Source organism: Mesoplodon densirostris, chromosome 19 (assembly GCF_025265405.1).
Source record: "Mesoplodon densirostris isolate mMesDen1 chromosome 19, mMesDen1 primary haplotype, whole genome shotgun sequence".
NCBI classification, from domain to species: domain Eukaryota; kingdom Metazoa; phylum Chordata; class Mammalia; order Artiodactyla; family Ziphiidae; genus Mesoplodon; species Mesoplodon densirostris.
The window spans coordinates 54,806,173-54,832,367 of NC_082679.1; the positions used below are offsets into that span (position 1 = coordinate 54,806,173).

The 26,195-nt window shown below is 37.7% G+C and overlaps 1 protein-coding gene across 7 annotated transcripts in view; it reads left to right on the plus strand.

The window, feature by feature from the left end:
- CNTNAP4 (contactin associated protein family member 4) overlaps positions 1-26,195 on the plus strand; it is a 270,181-nt gene that overhangs the window by 220,102 nt on the left and 23,884 nt on the right. For all 7 annotated transcript variants that reach the window (XM_060083395.1, XM_060083397.1, XM_060083401.1 and 4 more), the window contains 3 exons: positions 819-946; positions 17,189-17,359; positions 18,083-18,301. In XM_060083395.1, the coding sequence (XP_059939378.1) occupies positions 819-946; positions 17,189-17,359; positions 18,083-18,301 (518 nt within the window). The remainder of the gene's footprint in view (positions 1-818; positions 947-17,188; positions 17,360-18,082; positions 18,302-26,195) is intronic.

Here is a 26,195-nt window from a genome sequence, read left to right on the forward strand (position 1 = left end):
AGAACTGTACCGTAAGAAATACTGATGGAAATTCTTCAGGTTAAACAGAACTAACACCGGATTAAAGCACAGATCTTCAGGAAGGAGTGAGGGGCACTGGAAATCATGAATATGTCAGTAAATGTAAAAGCCAGTGTTTAAATTTTTCTCTTGATTAGGTAAATTAAATTATAAAGTTTATAACATCTGGATTTAAAATGTATTATTACAACCATAGCACAAAGAACAGGTGCTTGTGTAGGGAAGAATGTTAAAAATTATCCCATGGTAGGCTTCTGACATTTTATATTAAGTAATACAACATAAAATATAAGTAGACTGTGATGGATTAAGGATGCGTCTTATAATCTATAAAGAAAATATTAAAATACAGTAAACAGTCATATAGCTAAAGAGTGAGTAAAAAAATAAAATCGAATGCAAAATGATATGAAGTAAACCAATAGGAGGCATGAAAGGGGGAGCAAAAAAACAAGATATCCTGTGGGAAAAAAATAAGAAACAAATATCAAAACGGTCGATCTGAAAACACACTACCAATTATTACACTAAATGGCCGTGGATTAACCATCTCATTTAAAAGGTAGAAAATGGCCAACAGAGTTTAAAAATCACCAACTATATTCCATCTGCAAGGGACACTAAAATGTTGCCATATTTTTCCGTTCTCAGATGAGTAATTTGATCCTGACTCTTCTGTGTGTGCAAATTTAGCTCAGAACATCTTGGCTTTGAAATGCAATAAGGACTATTGTTTACTTTATAATTATGTTCATCAGAATAATTTTAAGAATCTTGCTGTTGTTACTGTTTTTTAGGACCAATGACACTGGATTCCTTTCTTATAAAGAACATCTGCCAGTAACCAAGATTGTGATCACAGACACCGGACGACCGCATTCAGCAGCAGCCTATAAACTAGGGCCTCTGCTCTGCCGGGGAGACAGTAAGTGGTGGCGACATGCCGTAAACATGTCTGAGGAAAGTGATGTCACTTAAAAACCATGTTTCTATCTTATAATAATTAATCAGACTTCTCTTGTGAAAACTCATAAGCAGTGTCTGAAATCATTCCTTTAGTCAATCAACAAAGCTTCCCTTATAGAGTGCAAAGCCCGGGAATAAATGCTGTTACAGCAAACCTTGTTACGAGTCCAAGAGAAAGAAATCACAAAGCATTTCTATTTGATTGGTTCATAAGCTCATTCCATCATTCCTAAATGTCTGCATGCCATTGTCTATAAAGGAAGGCCTCAGTGCTACATAAAATTATCGAACATGTATGGTGGGGCTTCCCTGGTGGCGCAGTGGTTGAGAGTCCACCTGCCGATGCAGGGGACACGGGTTCGTGCCCCGGTCCGGGAAGATCCCACATGCCGCAGAGTGGCTGGGCCCATGAGCCATGGCCGCTGAGCCTGCGCATCCGGAGCCTGTGCTCCGGAACGGGAGAGGCCACAGCAGTGAGAGGCCCGCATACCACAAAAAAAAAAAAAAAGAATGTATGGTGAGTTTTATAGTGTTGGGCCTGGGGTGAAATTAGAACATCAGTAGAATCAAATGTTAGTTTAATCAAACACATTTCAACTTTTAATCTCATTTTTTTTTCCAGTTTGTGTGTGTGTTTTTTTAGTCTAAATCAGTGGTACCTGCTGTTTTGTATATTCAATGTATTAACACTCTAAACTGGAATTTTTTAGTTAAAATATAGTTTCATAGAAAATACATATTTTCAGCAGGGAATGAAATTAGCATACATATCCATTTATAACCTCTCTGAAGTCAGCTAGGTTAGAGACTGGTGCGTCAATTATTTTTGCTTTTAGTTATTTCCAGAACTTAAAATGCAAATAGAAGAAATATTTATTTACCTTAAAAGTATATCCTAAAATGAAATTTTATTCTAGGGAATCAAAAGAGAAAGAGATGATTCTGCTTTGACTAAGGTCACTCCCAACTCTGTCCCTTAGGGGTTCTTTCTTTCAGACTTCCTGTCATGAACTTAAGCACACAGCATCTTTTCCCTTAGGGCAGTGACTCTCCATCCAAGGTGATTCTGCTCCCTCAGGGGACATTTGGCCATATCTGGAGACAGTTCTGGCTGTCACAACTGTGAGGGGTTTTATGCTACTGGCATCTAAAGGGAGAGGCCAGAAATGCTGTAAATATCCTACAGTGCACAAGACAGCCCTCCACCACAAAGAATTGTCTGGTCCAAAAGGTCCGTAGTCTTAAGGTTGAGAAACTAGAGCGTTAAACTTTTGTGACCATGGGGATGCAGAAGGAGGCTGACAACATTAGGAATAAGGGTTTACAAATACTGTAAGTATTTAGAGACCTGCTGATTAACATCTGACTTATTAATGAAACAATCGCTGAGCGCTTTCCTTGGCCTTCTTGTCCCCCATATCTACTTTGGGGTTGAGGCTCATCACCACATAAGGTCATAGAGCATTTTCTGCATAAAGGGCCCTTTTTAAAAACTTTCTCAGTCTGAAGAATGATGGTGGCAGAGTAATGAATGCCCCCATTTTCTCTGTCTGGGCAGACTGTATCTCTGAAGGTGCAATGCCCTAGACACAGTTTTTTTCCTTTCCAAGTGAGATACACTGGGCAGATGTAGGGCTTGTGCCTTATAAGCAGAGGAGAGATATGTGGATGTTATCCTGAAGGCATTAGGACTGGAACACTAGTTAGGACTGGGATAATTTAAGACTTAGCTTAATTCTTATGATCCAACTGAAAGCATGGAAATCAGTTACAAACCTAAAGACAGGAAGGTGACCTTTGACGTAAGACAAGGAAAATGATGAAGGCTTGAACTAGGCAATAGTTGTCATGGGGCTTAAATAAGGGGCTCAGTTAGGGAGGTAAGTTCAATATGATTTGGACGGGAGTGAGGGTGAAAAGCTGTGAGGATGATCTCCAGCTTCCTGACTTGAGTAAAGCAGATAGCACCGTTTGTTGAGGCAATAAGAATGCTAGTACCCATCATTGAGACACAGAATTTTTAGATTTTCTTTGAACAGAAAAATGGAAAGATGAAAATTAAAAAAATAATATTTTGGATTTATCACACAAACCAGAGATGTTGAAAATTTCATATCTAGCCATGTTTTTCTAGGAAAGAAGACAGAAGCCTTGAGAAAGCAGGACAAATAAACAAAAATGAGTGAGACCTACAGGTACCAGATATGAACTTGCTCCTAACTCCAAGTCTTTCTTTTCATTTTTTAAAATGTAAATGGGTATAAAATTTTGTGTTACTACTGCTATTATTGCTTAATGTTAGAAGTCATAGAAAACATCGTTAGGTGTTTTACCAAAAGCACAAAAGATATGAATGATGAAGTCCCCTTTAAAGTTGTGCTGCAGATATAAAACTTACTAAGTACTGTTGACCTTAAAGAATTTATTTATTTATGAATATGGAAATAAATTTTTTGAAAAATATGTGAAAAGTAAACGGCAGAATTCAACATCCTACTTATGATAAAAACTAAGCAAACTACGAACTTAAAAAAACTTTCTCAATGTTTCAAAAGGCATCTGTGAAAATCTGAAAATCTGACTATTTATCCTGAATAGTCACAGACTTAATGCTTCCTCTCTAAAATCAAGATCAAGACAAGGATGTCTGTTCTCACCTCTCCTATTCCATATCATACTGTTGGTCCTAGCACATGTAGTATGTCAAGAAAAGGAATTCGAGTCATACAGATCAGAAAAGAAGATATAAAATGTCTCTATTTCCTGAAGACATGGTTTTCTAGGTAGAAAATTCTTAAGAATTTGTAAAAAAAATAAGTGAGTTTAGCAAGATTACAGGATGCAAGGTCAATATGTAAAAATAAATTATATCTCTATATGCAAAAAATAAATTATATCTCTATATGCTAATAATGAAAAACTTTAAATTGAAAATTTTAAAGTACCTTTTAGAGCAGCACCCAAAAAAATGAAATAATTTGGTGTAAATATAACAAAAATACATAACATTTATGAGAAATAATTAAAGAACTAAATAAAAATGTAATACTCGGGGCTTCCCTGGTGGCGCAGTGGTTGAGAATCCGCCTGCCAATGCAGGCGACACGGGTTCGTGCCCCGGTCTGGGAGGATCCCACATGCCGCAGAGCGGCTAGGCCTGTGAGCCATGGCCGCTGAGGCTGTGCGTCCGGAGCCTGTGCTCCGCAATGGGAGGGGCCACAACAGTGAGAGGCCCGCGTACCGCAAAAAAAAAAAAAAAAAAAAAAAAAAAAAAAAATGTAATACTCATAGATTGAAAGATTTGATTTTAAGATGTCAATTTTCCCCAAATTGATGTACAGATTTAATACACTCTCAATCAAAATCCAGCAGGCATTTTTTTTTTTTTTGTGGAAATTGGCAAGCTTATTCTAAAATGTATAGGGGGAAGCAAAGAAACTAGATTAGCTAAAACACTTTGAATAATAAAAACAAAATTGAAGACTTAACTATCTGATTTTAAGGCTTGTTGCAAAACTACACAATTCAAAGCAGTATACATTGATATTGAGATAGACAAATCAATTAATGGAGTAGAATAGGTATATGTATACACACACACATACATATACACATAAGGCAACTCAAGGGAGAAAGAATAGTCCTCTTCAAGAAACAGTGCTGGAACAATTAGAATCCATTTGCAAAAACAAAAACAATAAAAGAATTTCATCCCATACTTCAAACTGCATATAAAAATTAACTCAGGGCTTCCCTGGTGGCGCAGTGGTTGAGAGTCTGCCTGCTAGTGCAGGGGACACGGGTTCGAGCCCTGGTCTGGGGGGATCCCACGTGCCGCGGAGCAACTAGGTCCGTGAGCCACAGCTGCTGAGCCTGCGCGTCTGGAGCCTGTGCTCCTCAACAGGAGAGGCCGCGATAGTGAGAGGCCCACGCACCGCAATGAAGAGTGTCCCCCGCTTGCCACAACTAGAGAAGGCCCTCGCACAGAAATGAAGACCAACGCAGCCCTAAATAACTAAATTTAAAAAAAAAAGAATATAGATTTCTCTAATAGATATTCTTTAAAAAAATTAACTCAAATTAATCATAAACTTAAATGTAAACCCACAAACTATAAAACTTTTCTAAGGAAATATAGAAGAAAATCATAGTGACCTTGGGTTAGGCACAGATTTCTTAGATGCAACATCAATAGCATGATCCATAAATTTTTTTAATGACAAGTTGGGTTTCACCAAAATTAAAAACAGCTTTTAAAATGACATTGGGATTGAGATTGGTATTGACATACACACACTACTATATATAAAATAGATAACTAATAAGAACCTACTGTGTAGCACAAGGAACTCTACTCAATATTCTGTAATGACCTACATGGGAAACGAATCTAAAAAAGAGTGGATATATGTATATGTATAACTGATTCACTTTGCGACACAGCAGAAAATAACACAACATTGTACATCAACTATACTCCAATATAACTTAATTTTTAAAAAATGGAAAGAAGAACCACACATGGGGAGAAAATATTTGCAAAGCGCATATCTGATAAAGGCTAGTTTCCAGGATATATGAAGAACTTTCTAACAGTGCAATTGAAGAAAAATTCAGATTAACAAATGGGCAACAGATTTGCAGATACATTTTGTCAGATAAAATATACAGATTCCAAATAAACACATAAAAAGGTTTTCAACATCATTAGTCATTAGGGAAATGTACAATAATACCACAAGGAGATACCAATATATAACTATTAGAATGGCTGAAATTGTAAAAGAATAATAAAACAAAGAAACTGACTAGTAAAGATTTTAGTAACATGGGTATTCTCCAGGATACTCCTAGGATCTTACTGAATATGTTTCTGACTTTTACTAACTTTAGAGACAAAGGGTCAACAGAAAGAATCACAGGAAAACATCTGGGTTTACAGTTAATAGATTTTAACTAGGAGGGCTCGTACATATATTTTCCTTTCTGCTCACTCTCCTGGGAGCAGTGGACCATCTTCATTTTTGAGGTGCCATCAGAAGTCTTCTAGACCAGGGGTCCCTAACTCCCAGGACGCGGACTGATGCTGGTCCGCAGCCTGTTAGGAACCGGGCCGCACAGCAGGAGGTGAGCTACAGGAGCGCGATTGAAGCTTCATCTGCCGCTCCCCATCGCTTGCGTTACCACCTGAACCGTCCCTCCCACCCACTGCCCGTCCGTGGAAGAATTGTCTTCCACGAAACCCGTCCCTGGTGCCAAAAAGGTTGGGGACCGCTGCTCTAGGCCAATAATTCTTCAACTTCAGCATGCATTAAACATTAGTGGAGAGCATGCCAATTGTAGCTGCGTTATCTTCAGAACTCTCCCCTCACACTAAGGAGAAAGCGTAGTAGTATTGACCCCCAGGGTTAAATGTTTTTTTGACATCAATCAGGAGGATACCTACACGGAACATCCCCTGTTTCTGCAGGTCCTGCAGCACAGAGAAAATTCATCGACCACTGACGGCATCTGGCTCCATTTCCTCTTCACTTGCTTTCTTTCCTTCATCTGCAGCATACCTCCAATCCTTTTACTGAAACCATTCACACTCACATTCACGCCCTTCCTACATGAAGCTTTCCACAGGTCTCTAGAGGACTTTACCTGCACTTTCAAAGAATGTTCAGTAAATTACAAAGATATACTTCTCATACTGGCTTCTAATTATTTCTGAGCCTCTCAAGAGCAGGTCCATTGCTCATTTATTATTGTATTCCTGACACCTAGTACATTACCTGTTACATGAAAGATAATCAATAAATAGCAGCTTATGAAAGAATGAGAATGATCTATCATATACAGCTCGAGAAACCTATAGCTTGGAGTTACTCATGAGAGAACAGTAATAAGTTTTTTATTGTATAAGCAATTAAATGATATGCAAATATATACTTTTAATTAAAGGAGTTTATATTTTGAAAGACTTATTCTGAATTTTAAAAATCACAAAGTACAAAGGACATCAAGTACCATCCTGAGGCATTTCTCATTCATGTACGTGGGCTTGAGGCAGTGAAAGTGCTTTCAAATAAGCACATGATTTTACTTAATACTTTTGATTTTTCACTCTTTTAATAAGACAGTGTCTTTATAAAACTGAAATACTAGCTACTTCTTGAAGAAAGAAAAATATCTGACTTATTTTGCTTTTTGTTTTGTGTTCTTTTGAAAAGATTTACATTACCAGCTAGTAACTGATATTCAAGAAACTTCCCAGATGTGGGGCAACAAACATTCTTTCTAACACTTTCAAAAGATTTCCATTTTTTTTGAGACTGGGAATCCTGATAATTCTCAGAACTACAATAATATTCTTTTGTGACAAGATTCTACATGTATATACTTGTATTCATTGCTTTAAATATTAAATATTAATGACAATTGATATGAAGTCATTCTAACATTTTAAGATATACAGAAATGTCAAAGAAAAGACTACAGTAATCACCAAGAGTCACACAACTCAGAAATAATGTTTAATACCAGTGAGCATTATTCCAGACATTTCTAAATATCACTAGTGCAGGGTTTCCCAACCTCGGCACTCTTGACACTTGGGCTGAGTAATTCCTTGTGATGGTCGGGGGCCGTCCTGTGCATTGTAGGGCATTTGGCAGTGTCCCTGGCCCCTACCTGCTAGGTGCCAGTAGTACCCTCCCCAGTTGTGACAACCAAATATGTCTCCAGAAATTGCCAGATGTTCCCTGGGGTGCAAAATACCCCCAGGTTGAGAAACACTGTTCTAGACAGAAGAATAGAAAAAGAGATTTAGAAATAAATTTGCAAAACTTTATTAACTGAAGTTGACAGAGAAAGAAGAAACAAATTGAAGCTGTAAGGATTGCTTTATATTATTTATATATCTAGTAAATATATATTCAACTTGTATGATCTTGCTAAACTTAAAAAAATTATAAAAATTTTAAAGGTTATAGAGTCACTTGGTTTTATATTCAAGTTGTTTTAAATTTTAGATAGCATTGATGTATTCTGAAAAATGGGAAAATTAGCACTCATCTGTTCCTTCCTCATCTTTTTCTCCCCCCACCTCCCAATTTTTGTTAGTTGTGCTATTATTTGTATGGCTGTTTATTTTATTTTAATTATTTTTGCGGTACATGGGCCTCTCACTGTTGTGGCCTCTCCCGTTGCGGAGCACAGGCTCCGGACGCGCAGGCTCAGCGGCCATGGCTCACGGGCCCAGCCACTCCGCGGCATGTGGGATCTTCCCAGACCGGGGCACGAACCCGTGTCCCCTGCATTGGCAGGCGGACTCTCAACCACTGCACCACAAGGGAAGCCCTGGCTGTTTATTTTTGAATGCTAATCACTGATCCTATCAACAGAGCCTCTCTATTCTTGAATGATTTTTTTTTAATTTATTCTTGGATTGCATTGTCAGGTAATTGATATTATATGTGATTTTTTTTTTTTCCTCTAGAAAGACCCATGAGTGTTGAATTTCCTGAGTTGGCAAATGCTTGAGAGTATTTGTTGCCTCAGAACTCTAAGACAAAGTTGGCTGGTTCAACCTTATGTTATTTTTTGGTAACAGCTTTATTGAGATATAGTTCATGTGCCCTATGATGCACCTGTTTAAAGTATACAAACTAATTGTAGTATATTTAATCATTTTAGCATATTACACAGAGGTGTCCAACCATCGCCACAATCAATTTTAGAACATTTTCATACCCCGTAAAGAAACTTGTACGCGTTAGCAGACATTCCCCATTTTCCTCTCACTCCCACCCCAACTCTAATTAACCGTGGATCTGCTTTTTATCTCTGCAGACTTGCCTATTCTGGACATTTCATATAGATGAGAACACAGAGTTTGTGATCTTTGTGACTGGCTTCTTTCACTTAGCCTGCACATTGCTAAGGATTATCCATATTGTAGCTCGTATCAAATATTCATTATTTTTAGGACCAAATAATGTTCCATTGTATGGATACATCACATTTTGTTCATCCATTTGTCAGCTGTTGACCATTTGGGTTGGTTCCACTTTTTGCCTATTATGAATAATGCTGCTATGAACATCTGTGTATAAGTGTGTTTTTTTTGGACATGTATATTTCCACTCTTAGGAGTATACATCTTGGAGTGGAACTTCTGGACCAAAAGGTAACCCTATGTTTAACCTTTTTAGAAACTGGTATAGTATTTATGAATCACACTTTGTGACTTTTCACCACTTTGTACATAATATTCTACTCTACATGCACTAAGAGATGCAGTCACCTTTGTCTTTTATAGCTTTTCTAGGTATCTTTTGATGGACTATATTTCATTATGAAGGAATGCTTTATTTTTATTTTTCCCCAAAAGAGTTTGTATGTGCTTTATTCTCAGAATTCTTTCAAATTTGACAAGGTCTATCTGTTACCTTAATGCTTAAAGTTAGGCTGGCAACATTTTTTTTCAGAAATTTGTGTACAGTGCTCCTGTATCTTCTAGTTTTTAATGTTGCTGTGGGAAATTCTGAGGCCAAACTGACTTTTCCAGCTTGAGGTGATTTGCTTTTTCTGACAGAATAATTTAAAGAATAGTTATCCTTATAGGTCAGTACTTAACAAGGATGCATCTCAGTCTTGTGCGCTGGTATTAATTTTTCCTGAAATAGGCTGTGATGTGGTAAAATGTATACCTGCATTTTATAATCAGTTTAAAGAGTTGTAAGCGTGATCTAAATTTCTGCTCTCAATTTGTTCATCTTGACAAGGTAGTATTTTTAACTCTATGGCATTTGAATTTTCAGCCAATTTTATGAAATGTATTTCTTCTCAGTTAATTCATTGTGTTGCAATTTTATGTCTAACCAAGGCACCCTCAAAACCTACATGGTTAGAAAAGATTGTTCTAAGTTTCTTTTTCTTAGACTCTTGTCATTGAAACTAGTTTCTTCATTTTGCCTGCATCGACTTGTTCAGCTGTCTGAGAAATCACAGCTGCCCAGAATGCATTAAATAATCAAAGGTGCATGTAGGCAATAAATAACTTTGCAGAAGTTGTATTCTTAGACTGGAAAAAGATATTGACTAGTGATTTGGTTAAATTCTCTTCCATTGACAGAGTTCTGTTCCATTTGGCAGACTACATATAAACCATTAAAAAGAATGAGGATCAATTCCATTTTAACAGATAATCAGATAATTTTGCAAGCTCCACTATATCTGATAATCCTTCACCATTAATAAATTATTTTTACGTTAATTCTTATGTTTCATTTTGTTTTCTTTCCTTGGGTTTCCTTTATTTAATTTTCTTAAAGTTTCTCCACCCTTTTAACCCCCTCGTCTTCTTGCTTTTCTTCTTTCTTCTCTCTCTTCGGTCTCCCCTCTTTACCTTCCTCTTTCTACTTGTTTACCAAAGAATTTGAGTATATTTATGAGATACATATGATACAACCAAACTGGGCGTGATTACTCTAAGCTTTCTGATTGCTATTATGACAAAGAGAATCTTATAATTTCATTCAACAAATATTTATTGAGCCCATACACTGCACCATGTCTTCCCCACATTGAGATTGACAGGGAGAGAGAGAAACAGCAGTGAACGAAATAGACAAAAATAAATAGAGAAGAAGATCTGCATTCTTGGAGCTCAAGTTCTCCTGAGGTGGGGGAGATGGACCACAAATAAGTAATCTGGTGTGACGGACACTCGTTAAGTGTTGTGAAGGCAGTACAGCTGAGAGAGGACTGGGGTGGGATTGAGCATTTAAAATACGATGGTTATTAGGTGCTCACTATGAAGGTGGCATTTGAATAAAAATCTGAGGGAAATAAGAGAGCAAGGCATGCGAGTATCTGTGAAAGAGTACTTTACACAGTGGGAAAAGCCAGAGTATCCACGCAGAGATGGGACTGTGGCTGATATGGTCATGGAACAGCAAAATGGCCCATATGTTCGGAACAGAGTGTGCAAAGAGGAGAAGGGTATAAGTCAGAGAGGAAACTGGTGGTCAGATCACTGAGGGTTTTGAAAGGTCTTTATTTTTCAACCTGAATGAGAATGGAAAACAGGAGAGAATTTTGGGAAGAGGAGCAGTGTGATCTAACTTATGCTTTAGTTAAGGCATAAAACAGGGTAAAACTGGTGACCATATCACCAACAGCTGAGGGATAATGATGGCTTGGACCATGGGCATAATGATGATAGTGGTAATGTGTGTATTGTTCAAAAGGAGAAGCAATCAAATTTGCTGATGGATTGATGTAGGTTGCAAAAGGAGTAGTCAAGAAAGATACCAAGGTGTTTGGTCTCACAATCAATTAGAGGCATGGAATTGGCACCAACTGAGATGGAGAAGATTGCTGCTGGGGTCAAGGAGTTGCAGAGGAGTGTTAAGAATTCTGTTTTTGAACATATAACGCTGAGATGCTCTTAGACATTCACATAGAGATGTGGAGTTGCTAGTTTGAGAGTTCCAGGCTTCAGCTGTATATTTATAAGTCAGCAGCATATTTAAAGCCATGAAATGGCCCGCAAGAGTTATTGTGGGTGGAGTAGTATAATGACAGGGCCTTAAGACGTTCCCACACTGATAGGTTGGGGAGTTCAGGAAGAAGAAAGAAAGGAAACTGAGAGCGATACCACTAATGAGAAAGGCAAACGAGTGCTGGTATCCTGTACTCCAAATGAAGAAAATATTTCAAAGAGAGGAAAATAATCAATCATTAATTGTTGCTGATAGGTTTAAGTAAGAAGTGGGCTGAGAATTGACAAAGGACTAGTATCTAGAGATTGTAGAGATACTAGACCCCTCAAAAGTCAACAATGAAAAAAGAAGCAGCAGTCCAGTTAAAGTATGGATGTTATGAAATGAATTGTTCCCCACCCCCAAAATTTATATGTTGAAGCCCTAACCCCCAATGGGACTGTATTAGGCAGTGGGGTCTTTAAGGAGATAATTTAAGTTAAATGATGTCATAAGCATGGGTCCTTAATCTGATTGGATTCATGTCTTTATAAGAAGACAAAAAGACACCAGAGAGCCCTCTCTCTCTCCACCTGTGCGCAGAGGAAAGGCCATGTGAGGACATGGTGAGAATGCAACCATCTGCAAGCCAGGAATGCAATGGGTAAACGACATGAAGAGAGATTTCAACAACTAAGGAATACAGGTGGCAATTAAACACCTGAAAAAACACTCAAAGTCATTAACCACTGGGCAAATGTATATTGAAACCACAATGAGATATCACTACACACCTTTCAGAATGGCTAAAATTTAAAAAGAAAATAGTGACAACACAAAATTCTGGTAGGTATGTGGAGAAACTGATCACTCATACATGCTGGTGGCAATGTAAAATGATATGGCCACTCTGGAAATTTTTGGCAATTTCATAAAAAACAAGAATGCAACTCTCATACGACTCAGTGATTGTACTCCGCGGCATTTATCCCAGAGAACTGAAAACTTACATTTGTACAAAAACCTGTACGTGGATGTTCATAGCAGCTTTATTTCTAACGACTGAAAACTGGAAACAACACAGATGTCTTTCAACAGGTGAATGGTTAAATAAATTGTGGAACATCCATGCCATGGCATACTACTCAGCAGTAAAAAGGAATGAACTATTGACATACACAACAAGCTGTGTGAATCTTCAGAGAGTAATTATAAGTGAAATAATTGTCAGTCTCAAAGGCTACGTACATACTGTATGCCTTTATTTGTAGAGCATTTTTCAAATGACAATGGAGAACTGATTAGTGGTTGCCGGGGTTAAGGAGGGGTTGAGGGGAGGATGGAAGAGGGTATGGCTTTAAGCGGGAAGCCTAAGGAATACTTGCAGTGATGGAAGTGTTCTGCATCTTAACTGTATCAATGCCAGTACCCTGGTTGTGATATTGTACCACAATTTTGCAAGATGTTATCATTGTCGGAAACTGGGTAAAGGGTACACAGAATCTTTATTATTTCATACAACTGCATGAAAATCTACAGTTATCTCAAAAGTTTTCATTAAAGAAACCCATATTTCCAGCTTTTTAAAATGATTAAGTGCTCAGAAAGATTCATTTGCCTAGTAAACTATCCCTTGCCTTTGCATTTCTGTATTTCATTTTATTTTATTCACTTTTAAGAAAGGTAGTGTTGAGGGCTTCCCTGGTGGCTCAGTGGTTAAGAACCCGCCTGCCAATGCAGGGGACACGGGTTCGCGCCCTGGTCTGGGAAGATCCCACTATGCTGCGGAGCAACTAAGCCTGTGTGCCACAACTACTGAGCCTGCACTCTAGAGCCCGTGAGCCACAACTACTGAGCCCATGTGCCACAACTACTGAAGCCTGCGTGCCTAGAGCCCATGCTCCACAACAAGAGGAGCCACTGCAAGAGAAGCCTGCACACCACAGTGAAGAGTAACCCCCGCTTGCTGCAACTAGAGAAAGCCTACTCGCAGCAATGAAGACCCAAAGCCGCCAAAAATAAATAAATAAAAATTTTTTAAAAAGAAAGGTAGTGTTACCAAACTCATCAGGTTGTATGTACTAAATATGTACAGCTTTTTACATGTCAATCATACTTCATATAAGTAGTTTTGAAAAAGAAGGAAAGGTAGTGTTAGCATGTCATATGCATTTTTATTTTAAAAGTAAAACAATGTCTTAAAAAACAACAGATTTTTCAAATACTGTCCTTTTTTTAAACATCTTTATTGAGATATAATTTATATCCCATGCAATTCATCCATGTAAAGTGAACTATTCCGTGACTTTTAGTATATTCATAGCATTGTGTAACCATTACTGTAATCAATTTAGAACATTTTCATTACCCTAAAAAGAACTCTTCACCTCTTAGCCCCTGTCATCTTTCAATCCTTCCATCTTCCCAGCCAACTAATCTACTTTCTGTCTCTATAAATCTTTTACTTTTAAAAGGAGAATCATTATCATTAATAAATGATATAAATAAAAGTTTAGCAAAACAGGTGTTTTAAAAATTGCTTGTAATCTTAATATTCTACTAAGTTAGTTTTCCTATATGGGCTCTTTTTACTTTGTGTATGGAATTAAATACTTAGTACATCTTCCTTTTCTATGTAAAAAACCATATGGATCCTGTTATTCATTACAATTTCTTTTGAATTCTGGAAAGTTAATAAGTAAGTGGCGTCCCTGAAAGAATCTTTCCAAATCTCTAGTACCCTATATTGAATGTAATTGAGAATATATTAATTATTAACTACTTTTATTAATTATTAGTAATAATTACTTAGAATAATACATCATGGTTTTTTAACATATATATATATATATATATATATATATATATAGCTATTCTTCTTCAGATTCTTTTCCCATATAGGTTATTACGGACTACTGAATAGAGTTTCCTGTGTAATACAGTAGGTCCTTGTTGATTATCTGTTTTATATTTAGTAGTGTGTATGTGTTAATCCCAAACTCCTAATTTATCCTTCCCTACCCCACATTTCTCCTTTGGTAACTATAAATTTGTTTTCTATTTCTGTGCATCTGTTTCTATTTTATAAATAAGTTCATTTGTATCATTTTTTAGATTCCACATATAAATGATATCATGATATTTGTCTTTCTCTGTCTGATTTACTTCACTTCATATGATAATCTCAAGGTCCATCCATGTTGCTGCAAATGGCATTTTGTTGGGATGATAAAGAGCATTCATATAGCAAGTGATTGCATTCTGGTCTGCTCCAGGTGTAGCTTAGGGATTTTTAATCCACCCCAGCCATGAAATCCTCTCTTCAAAAGACCTGCTGGGGCTTCCCTGGTGGTGCAGTGGTTGGGAGTCCACCTGCCGATGCAGGGGACACGGGTTCGTGCCCCGGTCTGGGAGGATCCCACGTGCCGCGGAGCGGCTGGGCCCATGAGCCATGGCCGCTGGGCCTGCGCGTCCAGAGCCTGTGCTCCGCCGCGGGAGAGGCCACAGCAGTGAGAGGCCCGCGTACCGGAAAAAAAAAAAAAAAAGACCTGTTGCTTCTGGCTGGTGTCTGCCTGCTGGGCTCTGCTCTGCTTCCTCTTTATTGCCCCTCCTTTCTCAGAGGCAGCCCAGATCCTCCTGGGTGCTTCCTGGCACAGTCTGTAAAGAGCTGAGCTATCATTTGGAAATATTGGCCTTTCCCGTATTTATAGTTGTTGTGAATTAGCAGCAATTTCTTAATTCAATAAAGTGTTCTTACTTCATTTTTTACCTATTGTGAGTCTGTAAAATAAGGTTTGCTAACTAGATAAATGTGGTACTATGTGTGTGTGAGTGTTTAAACTACCTAAGGTAATAAATTGTTTTCATTACTGTAGAAGCATTCATTGTAAAAATAGCAGCAATTCAAAGAATTGTTCCTCTGTTTCAGCTGGTTCCCTGAAGCCCTCTGTATGATGCTTTATTGGGTTAGTTGTGATATAAAAATGAAACAAATGGGATATTATGTTCTTATAGTAATAATATCTAATTTAGACCTTTAAGTAATTCTGAGTGTTCCTCTTAGTAATCACTCCAAATGAGTAAGATTTAATAATACTCCATAATTTAAAGTTACAGCTTTATTTTAATGTTCATACATTTCAACAGAAAGGCATTTAATTCCTTCTCAAAATAGGTCAGGTAAAAACTTTTAAGAACACTAATGTGTTATTACCCCTGGCTTGATATTTTGCTTTTCTTGCTCTCTTTCGTAGAGAGCAAAATGTCTAGGCACAGAAATAGCTGTAAAATGGAAATAAGGGCAAAGTTTGACATACTCAGAAAATATACAGTTTCATTTGGCTATAGGGGAAAAAAAAAGCCCTCTAAGTATATTCGCGGCTGAAAAACTCAGCTCTAAAATTGTCCACATATGAGCTGAGGATTGACTTTTGAATCAGGTCCATAGGAAATACAGGAAAAAATACAATAGATGTAAGCCCTGTTTGTTTGGATCCAGAATTTATAGAAAATAAATTTTAATCTAAGGAACAAATAGAAGCCAAGTCAAGTTCGTGACTTTTAACGTAGCGAGGTATCTGTTCTCTGCTAACATAACAAAACGTTGTTTTGAAATTCCTGTGTTCTAACTTCAGAGGATCAATACATCTTTCTTCCAGGAAGGTAATTTAGTAGAATTTCATTCAGTGTTGTGAGTACATATGATGGCAGTTGCTTAAAACTGAAGATGTATATTTATTTTTGATGTGTCAACAACTTGCTGGTGGCAGCGGCAATGCGTAGTTCATTTCTCTGATAACGCTTCTCATCAACCACGTGTATCCAGTTGGATTTCACTTCTGTCACTTCATGCCACTGCATGTGTATTTTCTTTTCCATGCTTTGTTTTTATAAGACCGAGAATATTTTTTTCAAAAGAAAACTTGTAAAAACTTGTAGATGTAGCCAAAAAAATGAATGGGAAGGTGAAAATAAGTTGTATTTGGACAGAAATTATAATTTACTTTATAGTCCACATAATCTTTGCAGATGTCTTACTTTATACTACAGTTTTTAAACATTTTCTCCTTATTTTGAGCATTTAAAAAAATTTTGAGAACCCTTTTCCTACTTCACTATTATAAGCAAAATAAAAGATAGTTTTGAATGAAAAGAGCATTTTCATGAGAATATCAGCATAGCACAGAGTAAGTAGTGTCTTGATCTTTAATTAGATGAGAATATTTTGATTGCCAATCTCAGTTTAGAAAATCACAAAGCCCATTAATGAAAACAGTTAGTTGGTGGTGTAACTCTGTAAGGTATGTTAGAAGTATTAGAACAAAAAACACTTTGAGCTTCTGTAGAGTTTTTGTTATTCAAAGTAATGTAGGTGTTTAAATTTTCAAGTTATAAAAAAATGTCTGTTAATGTTTGGCAGATCTTATCATAATGCTTTGGTATTTAGGCTGCAGGTTATTTTTCTTATATGAAATATAACTTTCAGACTGTTACTGCAGTGATCATTCCTCTCCTATGTTGGAAGGAGTCCAGAATTTCAACCCTTGTAAAATCTCCAATCATGTTTTCATGTCTTGTATACTGTATAATTAACAGACAAAATAAAAGCAGGTTTGTATAAATTAGTAATATTTTAAGAGTAAAACTGCAAAAAAAAAGAAAATGTAATTATGTCATTTGTTTTATGAATTTTTTTTCCTTTTTTATTTTTCCCTTTTAAAAAAAACCAGGGTTATTTTGGAATTCAGCTTCCTTCAATACTGAGGCTTCATACCTTCATTTTCCTACTTTCCACGGAGAACTTAGTGCAGACGTGTCTTTCTTTTTTAAGACAACAGCTTCATCTGGGGTATTTTTAGAGAACCTGGGGATTACTGATTTTATACGGATAGAGCTACGCTGTAAGTCTTCTTTTCCTTAGAAGTCTATGGGATTCTATTTAGGAATAAATTCTTTAACTAATTTTTAAAGTACTATGTTTCTACTTTATCAGCTGAATCTTTTCATTGTGTCCTTTTGAAAAAAACTATGATATTAAGATAGCGTTTTTGCAAGAGAATTATTTGATATTTAACATATATAATAATTTGGGGAAATTATTAGTCTTCTCTAGAACCAACTTAAGTTTTTTAAATTCAAAAAACTAAAAATTTTTAAAAATCCAAATTCTCAGTTAATTTCAAAATTACTTAATTAAATCAACCAGCTGTATTGTTCTGATATCCTCTTAGACTGCTATTAGTATTTTGACATCAAATGCATATTGCATGCTTTTGGAATTAAATAAACTTTGAATCACTGTCAAAATTATTTTTATATAAAATGCCAGATGCTATTTAGTTTTCTTGCCCTGGCTAAATAGCTTCCATTTTTATCACCATGAAAAATTAACTCTGGTGATGAATTTCTTAGAATCCATCTTTTCCCCAAAATACAGATGTATTTTACTGTCTCATTCCACATCTATTCTGTGCCGACATCAATGGTTCCTTCCATAGAGTTCAAACCATTGTCTTCATGTTTAGTGACCGTTGATGCTATGGTGCTATTCCTGAGTGTATTGAAGACTCAGCTCTCCACCACGGGTACTAACGTGAACAATCCTCATTGTCTGACACTTCCAGCTCCTGCAGTCGTGACATTTTCATTCGATGTGGGGAATGGGCCTTTTGAAATCTCGGTGCAGTCACCCACACACTTCAGTGACAACCAGTGGCACCATGTTAGGGTTGAGAGGAACACGAAAGAGGCATCTGTTCAAGTGGATCAGCTCTCACCAAGGACGCAGCCTGCTCCGGCTGATGGGCATGTCCTCCTACAGCTCAACAGTCAGCTCTTTGTGGGTAAGTCCTGCTTTTAGGCGGTTTGTCTTTAGTTGCATGATGTAAGTGCAGAGATGGGCCAAAATAAAATAACACCAACTATAAGATAATAATAACACCACCACCAAATCACCATTTATTGAGAACCTATGTTCCAGGCTGCACCAGGTGTTTTATTACTTCCTCGTAACCAACCTGTGAAATGGGTATTATCCCTGTTTTACAGATGAGGTAACTGAGTTTCAGGGAGCTGAAATGACCTGTCTTCAGAAATCCACCTACTAAATGAAATTCAAATTTGTGTTTCACTGATTCCTAAACCTGCATTCTTTTATTCCATTCCCATTTTATTGAGATATAATTGACATACAGCACTGTATAAATTTAACAAAAACAACATTCTTATTATTACAGATTATGTGACTTGTTTCAGTTTTTCTTTAATATTAATATCTTTAATATAATATTGGAAATGTTTACCTCTTTTCCCAAGGAAGTGCAAAAACCCTCCTTGTAAATCTAGCTGATGCCAACCAGTGACCCCTGTGTAAAACAGACCAATAGTGGGGCAAAAAAAAAAAAAAAAAAAAAAAACCACAAGCAAAGTGTGTAGGATCCATGATTTGACCAGTTTCACCAGTTCTTCTGGTGTCCCTTATTTTCCCTGTTTTTCTCATGTCTTGTGACCACCTACTTCATATATATATCCAAACGTTGTTCCTTTATTTTCTAAATACATTCACTTGGTATTTTAGAGACTTGATAGCAGAATCATTCTGGGTGTGTTTGTTTTATTTTACATCTCTGCTAATTACTTAACAGAACTTATCGACCATGAAGTTCAAGGAATTATGTCTTGATCACTTTTCATACATTTTAGTGCAAATGAGGACACAGCAACGCTGTCAAGCAGGATAAATTGCAAATTATCAGAAGTTATATTTCAAACACTTGTAAGAGTTATGTTTTAGGACAAAATTATCATCAGATCCCCATTACATCTTCTCTTGCTTAACAGCCTTGTTTTATTCTCTCTCACTGAAAAGGATGAATCTTATTTAAGGGTATGGAAATCATGAAGAAATCATGAAAAGAAATACATAACTTTTCTTTTAATAACGTGCTAGGAGCTCAGTCAGGAAATTGACATAGATATTTTTTGAGTTACAAAAAATAAGAGATGACCACAACAAAAGGTATGGCAATTTCAAATCTGTCAGGATCTAGGAAATAGCCTTACTATTCTTAGAAATTGAGAAGGCTGAAACAGTCCTCGAATTTTTCAGTGAAATCTGCTGCAGTTTGCCTGTGCATGACCTTTCATTCTTTGTATGAATTTTAACTTCATAGAAATGGAGTCACTATATATTGTGTCTGATGGGAATCCTAGCCTTAATTTGGTGTCAGGTAGTTATAATGAATAGAAGTACTATTATGACACACAACTGTGTGTTCGAACAGACTTGAGTCTTTTGCCATCAGTCATGTGTTATAATTTTTTAAAAATCTAAGAGATTTCATCTTTATGAGGCAGTTGGTTAGGCTTTTAACATTCCTATGTGTGTTAAATTCAAGGATGATTGTGTTACTTGAAAGTTTTAAAAACTGAAATCTTTCTTATGTTTAAGTCAAAGTTGTTGAAAATTAAAAAGGAAAGGCAGAAAGAAAGATCTCTGAAAAAAAAGTTACATCTATTAATAAAAATCTCTTTATACAGTTCCCTCCTTCCTACTCATAGGTAACAGTAAATTGAAGTGGTTAATGTGATAATATTAAAGATGGACTCATGTTAAAAAAAAAAAAAGGCTTGCAGCCTTAGGTAGAGGCACATTGTTGGCTGTCAAGAGGCCACATAAGGGTTGTTTTCATCTTCACCTCTACTTCAAGAGTGAACCACTCTTAGGAAAGGGCCCCAACCAAGCTAATAGAACAATACATACAAGACAAAATAGTAATTTGTCGGGCTTCCCTGGTGGTGCAGTGGTTGCGAGTCCGCCTGCCGAGGCAGGGGACACGGGTTCGTGCCCCGGTCTGGGAAGACCCCACATGCCGCAGAGCGGCTGGGCCCGTGAGCCATGGCTGCTGAGCCTGTGCGTCCAGAGCCTGTGCTCCAGAACGGGAGAGGCCACAACAGTGAGAGGCCCGCATATCACAAAAAAAAAAAAAAGTAATTTGTCAATTTACAACATTACTATCAAACAAATCAGCATGTTTTTATTATTTCTAGATGAAAATACCTTTCCCCTGTAGGAAGATTCAATAGAATTTAAATTATAATTAAAAGGTTATACTGAATTAGCATAAAATGGGTGAAAAGTAGTAAAAAACTAGTAATAATTACAGCTAGTTTAATGTAGCACTACCGAGACCAAAAGTAGTTCTCTGCCTTCATTAAGAGTATGTTTCAGGGCCTCCCTGGTGGCGCAAGTGGTTGAGAGTCCGCCTGCCGATGCAGGGGATACGGGTTCGTGCCCCGGTCTGGGAGGATCCCATATGCCGCGGAGCGGCTGGGCCCGTGAGCCATGGCCGCTGGGCCTGCGTGTCCGGAGCCTGTGCTCCGCAACGGGAGAGGCCACAGCAGTGAGAGGCCCACATACCGCAAAAAAAAAGAGTATGTTTCAGTGGAAGAGACAAGAGGTAGCCAATAAAAGAGTAAAAACTAAGACAGAATAAAAAAACAATATGTATATAAATATATATAAAAACAATTTACAGGGCTTCCCTGGTGGCGCAGTGGTTGAGAGTCCGCCTACCGATGCAGGGGACGCGGGTTCGTGCCCCGGTCTGGGAAGATCCCACATGCCATGGAGTGGCTGGGCCCGTGAGCCATGGCCGCTGAGCCTGCGCATCCGGAGCCTGTGCTCCACAACGGGAGAGGCCACAACAGTGAGAGGCCCGCGTACTGCAAGAAAAAAAAAAAAAATTTACATATGCACACACAGGCATGCATACACACATATGTCTGTGTGTGTGTGTATGTATATAAAGTTTCAGATAATGATAAATACAATAAAGTAAAAAGTAAAGTAAGGCATCAGGCAACAGTTTGGTTTGGGGGGCTTCTATGTCAAGTAGGGTGTTCATGGAAGTCCTCTCTGAGGACCTTACATTGGAACAGAGGCCAGATGAAGCAGAAGAGGGAACCCTGGGGATATCCGAAGGAAGAGAGTTCCAGGCGGTGGGAATGAGCTTCTCAGGAGTTAAGGAGTAAGTCGTGGTGTCTGAGGAGAGAATTGGTGTGAGAGGAGGATGGTGCAAAGGCCATGGTGAGGAATTTGGATTTTGTTCTAAAGGATCAGACGAGGGGCATGGTCTAATTTACGTTTCCCACGTTCTCTCTTACTGCTGTGAGGAAAATGGATGGAAGGAAAGGGTAGGAGCAGGCCATGGCATTAGTCCCCATGAGAGACCGTGGTGGCACGGGCTAAAGGGGAAATGGTGATAAAGAGAGTGGGGACATAGTTTACGTGGAGATGCACACCACTTGCTAGGGAGTCAGTTATCACTATTAGTGTTTCATTATTTTTACTCCTGTTAATGTCCTTCGGCAAGGTCTTTGTGTTACATCATTTCTCAGTCTTTAATTTCACCTGAAGTTAACTTTTCTTGTTTTCTTCCTTAATCCTAACTTGTAGCATGATTAAAGCTGTTCCCTGGTCCCATATATACAATACAGACCACACTCGTGCCAGGCTGGAAAAGACCCCTGGTTTTTCTTCATAGTCCAGAGAAAATATCCTACCTCCTTCAATGAGGTTCCACCCGCCCCATAATCACACTCTCACCAGGAAATCTGGCTGCTTTGTTCATATGTTCTGTGCCAGCGTGTCAGATGTAGAAGGACATTGTCTTAGAAACTGTTTGCCCGTGTATTAATACCTTCAAAGTGTTGGAGTTAAGTCTGCTCTCAGAGCCAGTGATCCTTGGGTGACTGGCTCCGCTTTAATCCAGTATAATTGATTTTCTGGTTAAAATTTTAAAGGGCAGTTTCATTTCCCTTACTTACAGGTTCAAGAGTTTAATTTGTAGTTCACCCATCCATATTAAAAAATAATTATGACTGACCAGTATTTTCAACCGTGCATAACGACTATCATTTGTATTTGGGTATCAGGACAAATGAATGAGATATATATAACTGCAAAGAGTAAGTCTACAGTTTTCAGCATCACTTCTTTTCCCTAATAAAAATGTTTAAATTCAGACACATCATGATGATGATGATGTTTTAAATTATGTGGAAACACAGTTTTTATAAATACAGGGCAAAACTGAAAGACCAAGTTAGTATCAGTCTGTCAAAGTTAGATTATGTTATTACCCCAGCATTTAGCAGCTTTTACCAAAAATTCACCTTCTTGTTTGTAAACAAATACAGCACAAAACATTAAACCTGTTGTGGAATATTTCAAATACTAAATGAAGTTATTTTATAGTACTACAAATATGAAACAGTAGAAATTTCGATAATGTAGAAATTTGTTTGTTTGAGATACTATCTTTAACACTTTTACCTACAAGTAGAATGTTGCAGATACTTGAATATATGTTAATTTTGAATTAAATTATTTTCTCCAGCTCCCTGTGCTACCATAGCCAGGCCTATGTTGATGATATTTGTCGATGTTACTTTTTTTTGAGATTAGAGTTTTGGGCAGTCTCTCAGAAGTGGCTGCTGCAATAGGATAACATGAAAGAATCCAGTGTATTTTTCTCCATTGCTTGCTTCACTCTCTCCCCTAAAGACCAGTCATAAAGTGTGTTCACATCTCAGAGTAAAACTCTGAGGCCAGACTAATGCTTTAACTTCTGAGCAAAATCAGTAAAAATAAATAGAAAGCATGACTAAAAACGTGCTTCAGCTGGGCAACAATTATATGGCAACTGAAATAGGAATAAGGAAATGATAGGTAGTTTTGGAGATTCAACTAGTGTTAGTCTACACCACAGAATTATAACAGAAGGACTTTAACAATCCCTGCAGTTCCCAATATTGGCACAACTATCTTCAACTAATCTAAACTGTAGGATGGCATGTGAAGTGAAGGAGTAATAAAATAATGAACAAAAATCCTTGTATGAAAAAGTTAACATTAATGTAGTGTGATAGTCAGATGAGAAACAATAGCAACAATGCAATGAACATCTTCCCTTCCCCCAAATAATCTCAACCATTACATTGCTTTTCAGTGTAAAAATGATGATTCCCCTCCTATTTGTAGCCCATCTTTCTCTATTCTTGTTCTAAATTATGGCACTGGGTCTTTACCAACCTTTTCACGTTCTCTCACTTTGTCCTTTTTTGTATGTGTGTGATTTATGACATGTCTTAGTTAAATAGTCCTATTCAGAGGTGCTATCCCCTACCTTAAAAAAGAAGCTTAGCAACGTGATGCTGATTGGTGTAATTAACATATGCCCTTGACCTTGTAAACACTGAGGACTCAATGTTGAGAGTCACTGCTGTGATTTTACACCCACAGACATGCTCCAACCACGGAAATGAGGCAGAGAAAAGAATCAATCATTTTTTTAAGCTGAATGGTGACAGTGGTCATTTTCTGTTTTGGCTTGTAAACTCAGCATTTTTCTTAGAAGCGTCTTAAATTAGCCTTGAATTGATTTTCATTCAACCAGCTCTAAAATTTTTGTTTGCAGCCTAAATTTTTCACTGACAGGTTTTTAAATGGGGCAAACTTCATTTCGATACTTTGGGACCAGAGCCTGAAGGAGAAGTAAGGACTCCTGACGTAGACTCACGAGTCATTTGCTTTGCATTTGAACTGCATCAAATCTACAAATATTTATTAAGTATCAAGAGCAAATAATCTCTAAATGCCATACTCAGAGGTTAATGCTGAACGCTAAGCATATTGAAGCTCTGAAAGCTGGTTTTCAACCTAGTTACACACTCATATGGCCTGGGGAGCTTTTGGGACACTGGCAGTGCCAGTACAAAGATATTTATTTACTGGTGATGGGCATTTGGGTACTTTCAAAGTTGCATATTACAAACACATCGTTGTGCTGGTCTTTTGGTGAACATATGCTTGTATATCTGTGGGGTGTGTACATGGGATGGAGTTATTGGGTCACAGGAATGAGTGTATGCCAAGCATCAGGAGACTCTACCGAATCTCTGTTGGCCATTTGGGCAGCGTCCTTTATGAAGTGGCTGTTCAGATCTCTTGCCTGTTTTCTACAGGGTTGTCCTCTTTCAAAAACAAATTGTAGAATTCTTTATATATTTTGGATGAGTCCCTTTTAGGTACAGCTATTTTCCTTTCTCTCTGTGGATTGCATTTTCACGTTTGTTACTGGTGTCTTTTGATGAGCAGAAGTTCTTAATTAGAATATATTCTAGATTTTTTTTCTTTTTGCTTTCGGTTTGTTTTTGATAGGCTAAAATATAGTTACAGGAAGAGAATGCCAAACAACTTTATGTTTGAATAATGTTTATTACAGACTAATTTTCTTTTGTAGTCGTAAGTATGTTCGCTCATTACCAAAGTGCAGTACAATAAAAGTCACATTTCTCTTTAATGTAATCATATCATTATTTCAATTATTTTCTTCTCTCCTCCTTGAGATGTCTTTTTCATGATTAGCCAAAGAAGCTCCCAGTGTACTTTTCTGTGTCTAGCGAGCAAATCTGAGTGACTGTTGACTAAAATCAGAATTCAGATGGGATCTCTTGAAATCAGAGAATATGACTAATACCACCAACATTCATTTCTTTGAAATAGACCTTAGTATGGTCAAACCAGAGAGTGCTGTGGCCTTAAGTCTGAGTAGACCCATTTTTCCCTGCTGCCACTACCACCGGGACGTGTGCTCACCACTGACTCTGGTTCAGGGAAAAGTGACTGAATTTTCTGCCTGTGACACGGTTGCTTACACCACCTGCCTCTTTCAACCATGATCGTTCTTTAAACGTGAGGGAGAACAGTCCTCCTCTTCCCAGCCCGCCCAGGGCTTTGCTCAGTGAGGAACATTCCATGGCAAAAGTATAGCTGGGCTTCCAGGCTCACAGCTTTCTACACTAACTGATACCATCATTGCCGCAAGGCTGCGTCTTCCCCAGACCTAGGGGATGGCTGGGAAGGACAGGACTGAAGGTCCAACGCATGATGTACAGAGGACCGCTTTTCCCGTCAGTCCCCTGACTTGGTCGTGGCCCAGCCCTCATGCCCAGTCACTTCCCTGCCCCCAGGTGACCCATGATCAGGACCTTCCCTGCCTTTCTCTGCACAGCACCCTGGTCAGAGAGCACCCCTGTACTCAGACAAGCTTCTGTAACTTTGGATTTTAAAGAGAAGTGTGGGGATCTTGATTTCTTTTTTCCTCTAAGGCCCCTGGGCAAATTACACAGTTGTTCCCAGTTAATCCTCAATAATATTCAAGCACAGCACATAAATAATTTGCCATTAAAAAATGAAAGGTCTTCCTGCCACAAGAGTAGTGGAAAATTGGCATAGGAAAGAGCCAGCTTGTACTCTGTGACAGTAGCATCTGTCACTTAGTCTAACTTCCTGAGAGTGTGGAATGTGATAAAGGGGTTGGGCTCAGTCTCTACTGAGCACCTTGTGCACTTATTTAGGTGCAGTATCCCAATACTGTTATGTAAGGGCACAGATTCAGTTATATTCATCCACATAGAAACGTTGGGTATTTGTTTCACAGAATACTCAGTGTTTGTGAAGTTACAGAATCCATTATATCTGATATAATATGGCAGGTAAATTGATAGAAAATTAATTGGAAGACAATTCCAAACACAATAACTCAGCAGAAACATCCAGAATCAATTAATCAAACTGCAACTCATTTTAATTGGACATACCCTAACCTGGAAAAGTCATTGGAATCTTTAATTAAGCTTTCAAGCCCAATCCTATTTACATTAGTCATGTTT